We start from the raw sequence: 3,333 nt of genomic DNA on the forward strand, positions 1-3,333 counted from the left end.
ATGTAAAAGCATTCTTCATTTTTGGGCCATACTAACCAGACCGGGGGCCACATTTGGCTGGGCCGGAGCGCGGTGAGTCCCAGGGGCGTGTACATGATACAGAGAGAGACGCTGTTTTGTATTTAAGTTGTAACTCAGTTCGCAGAGCAAAGGAAAAATAAAAAGAAGGAGGGAACTCTATGGGGATTTTCTAGAAAAACAAACAAGGAGAACAGCCAAATTTCACTGGAACGGGGAGTTCATCTCGGTGCGTGCACGTCTATGGGGGCGCGTCGACTTCTCCAGACACAAGGACTGCGGCGCTGTAGGAGCTGGGTCTCCCCCTGAGAGCAGGGGTGCGGAGGGGGGAGAAGGGGAGAGACGAGCTTTGTTCACAGTGACCAGTGCCATATCGGCATGTTATGTGTGCAACTCAAAACGCTGCAGTTTAAACTGAATGCAGATCCCGAGAGCACAGAAAACACGTCCACACAGAAACTCGTACATGAGCAGGAGCGAGAGGCCCCCACGCGCCGCCCCAGGGACAGACCCCGAGCCCACGACGCTCAGGGAGGGACTCAGACACACAAGGCCACACCGGGTGTGAGTGCACACATGTGACACGCCCAGAACAGGCTCCTCCACGGAGGGGAAGGGACTCACAGGGACCAGGGAGGGAGGGAGATGGGGGGTGACCACTGATGGGGACAGAGCTTTTTTTTGGGGTGACGGAGTGTTCCAGAACCTAGCGGTAGTGGGAACACGGCCTTGTGACTACAACAGAAGTCACCAAATTATACATTTTATTTTATTTTATTTTTTTGGCTACTATAAAAGTTTATTTAACAAAAAAGTTCAATATGAAAATGCACACGACCTGATTTTTATATTGCAGTAAAACAGGTACTATGGAGAGGGGACATGTGGAAACAGTGGATTCTTCTGATGAACACATCCATCGTTTATACTCGTTCTAAGGCTTCTAACATGATGATACTATTTCCTCGTATTACCACCGTTCCAACATTGTTCTGTTGCCCACTAGTTGCCATCTCCACACATTCATCTATCACAAGATTCATAAACGGATCGAACCCCCGCAATATTCCTTGAACATGTCTGCCACCATTTAATTTCAATGATAATTTCTTGTCCATAAATGTTTTCAGCTCGGGAGGGTGAGCTTTGCGCGTGGTGTCTACTCGGCGAGCTCAAAGATGCCTCCAAACGGAATTCGTGGCGTCCCTCGCGCTCGAATTATACATTTTAAAAGGCTGAATTTGTTGATATGTGATTTATGAAAGTATATACGGATTTTAATTAATTAATTAATTCAATATATATGGATTTAAAACGTCTTTATTTTATTTTAAAGATTTTATTTATTTATTGGACAGACAGAGATCACAAGTAGGCAGAGAGGCAGACAGGGAGAGAAGGGGAAGCAGGCTCCCTGCTGAGCAGAGAGCCCGATGCGGGGCTCGATCCCAGGACCCTGGGATCACAACCTGAGCTGAAGGCAGAGGCTTAACCCACTGAGCCACCCGGGTGCCCCTTAAAATGTGTTTAAAGAGAGAATGCGTGGGGTGCCCGGGTGCCTGAGCCGTGTAAGCCTCTGACTCATGGTTTCGGCTCAGGTCGTGATCTCAGGGTCCTGGGATCGAGTCCCACGTCGGGGTCCACGCCCAGCGAGGGGTCTGCTGGAGAGTCTCCCTCTCTCTCCGCCCCTCCACCCCCCAGCCCCCCCGCCGCTCTCCATCTTCCTTAAATAAATTTATCTCTAAAAACAATAAAATAACAAGAGAAGCCTGGCGAGGTCTGCAGCGGCTGGTTGATCCACGTTGATCTTATTCTCCTAATTTCCTTCCCAATTTTGACAAGGCAGGAGGTCGGGGCAAAATGACATTTTTGGGGTGGGGTGGCGGCTGGGGGAAGTGGGCATAGTACGTCCGTGCAGCACTTTTGGCCCCTTCCTGGGAAGCCGGAAGCTGGTCCCACAGGGAAGGTCAGGGCTCCGGGCTCCGGAGGCGGGTGGCGGGCCGGGCCGGGCTGCCTGGTCTCCCCTCGCCAAGCCCCCGGGCTCCCCGCTGCGGGGACGGAGGGCGCGGGACTCCTCGAGAGGCCGACGCTCAGCCACACCGCAAACACCTTTCAATTCACAGCCCACACGGCACGAGGAGATTATTAGTTTTCTTAAGATTTGATTCAATTAATTAGTTCCCAAATATCGGCCTATCCAGGCAAGCGAAGGCAAACAGAGATAAATCCCAGCACATCCTTGCTTCATCTTTTAAAGGCAATTAACTCTTAGTTATTAGCTTTTAATTAGGGAGTAATAATGGCCTCATTAATACGCTTTATTATACTTGTCACCAGGCAGCTGTTCCGAACAGATCCTGTTATCAGATGGTCATGGCCCTGGTGTCAACTGCGCTTCTCCCGGCGGAGGCCCGGGTTCGAGGCTGCCTGCGCCCATTCGTTCTTCAGTCCGTCCTAAAGGTGACCCTTCAGGAGCGGCTCGAGGGTCTCCTGACCTCCACTCCCGTCCCCTGCAACAGACCCTGGGCCAGTCCTGCCGTTTCCCCGCTCCGAATCCTCCCGGTGGCGCCTCTGCTCTGCCACCAAACGCCACCCTCTCCCTGGGCGTGGGCTCCCGTCGCTCCCTCTGCTCCCGGATCCTGGTGGCCATTAGCGCCCCTCACCGCACACCCCCGGCACTGTCCCCTCTCCGCTCTACGATCAGGCACAAGGACCATCTCTGCAACATTCTTTCGGAGCGTCCCATGCTGGGAACCACCTTGAGTGTCCCCCAGAGGGAGACGTTCCAGCGAGAGGGAGCAAAACCCAAGGATAAATTCTCACAAAATATCTACAAATAGCAACAGGTGTGAATGAGTTCACAAAGGCTTCGTGGCTTCATTTGCCATCGCCAAGCGCCCACCAGTGTTGCAAGCGGACAGTGGTCCGGCCACGCCGTGGAGTACGACACAGCCGTGCAAAAGGACCGCGCCACGGGAATACGTGACAATGTGGGTGATTCCCGGATGCTTTGTGCGGCGGGGAGGAAGCTGTTTTCTGCACGATTCCACGTTCAGAAGGTTCTAGAAGAGGCAACCTTAGTCTATAGGGACAGAAAATAGATCAGTGGTTACCTCTGAGCATGGAGGGTGGGAGAGGGAATATTGCGGAAGGTTCAGTGCTGGGTGGTGGTTACTCAAGGGTATGTATCTGCCGGGCCTGCGGAGCTGTGCGACATCATGAGTGTCTAGGAAAGGTCAACTATGGCCAAATAAAAAGTTACAAGATTTGATTGATATTAAAATGTGGGTTATGAATATTTAATGATATGATAAA

At 51.8% G+C, this 3,333-nt stretch overlaps 1 protein-coding gene across 1 annotated transcript; it reads right to left on the reverse strand.

Annotated features, from left to right (window-relative positions):
• Positions 1-900: 900 nt before the first annotated feature.
• Positions 901-1,227, reverse strand: LOC308340445 (small nuclear ribonucleoprotein G-like). Its single transcript, XM_080799647.1, has one exon. It carries the CDS (start codon positions 1,134-1,136, stop codon positions 942-944), a length of 195 nt encoding a protein of 64 aa, XP_080655773.1. The 5' UTR covers positions 1,137-1,227; the 3' UTR covers positions 901-941.
• Positions 1,228-3,333: the final 2,106 nt, after the last annotated feature.

Source organism: Martes martes (assembly GCF_963455335.1).
Source record: "Martes martes genome assembly, chromosome: 1".
NCBI classification, from domain to species: domain Eukaryota; kingdom Metazoa; phylum Chordata; class Mammalia; order Carnivora; family Mustelidae; genus Martes; species Martes martes.

What these genes read in the sequence shown, in the direction of transcription:
- LOC308340445 (XM_080799647.1), bottom strand. Translation starts at nt 1,136, where the DNA reads ATGGACAAGAAATTATCATTGAAATTAAATGGTGGCAGACATGTTCAA.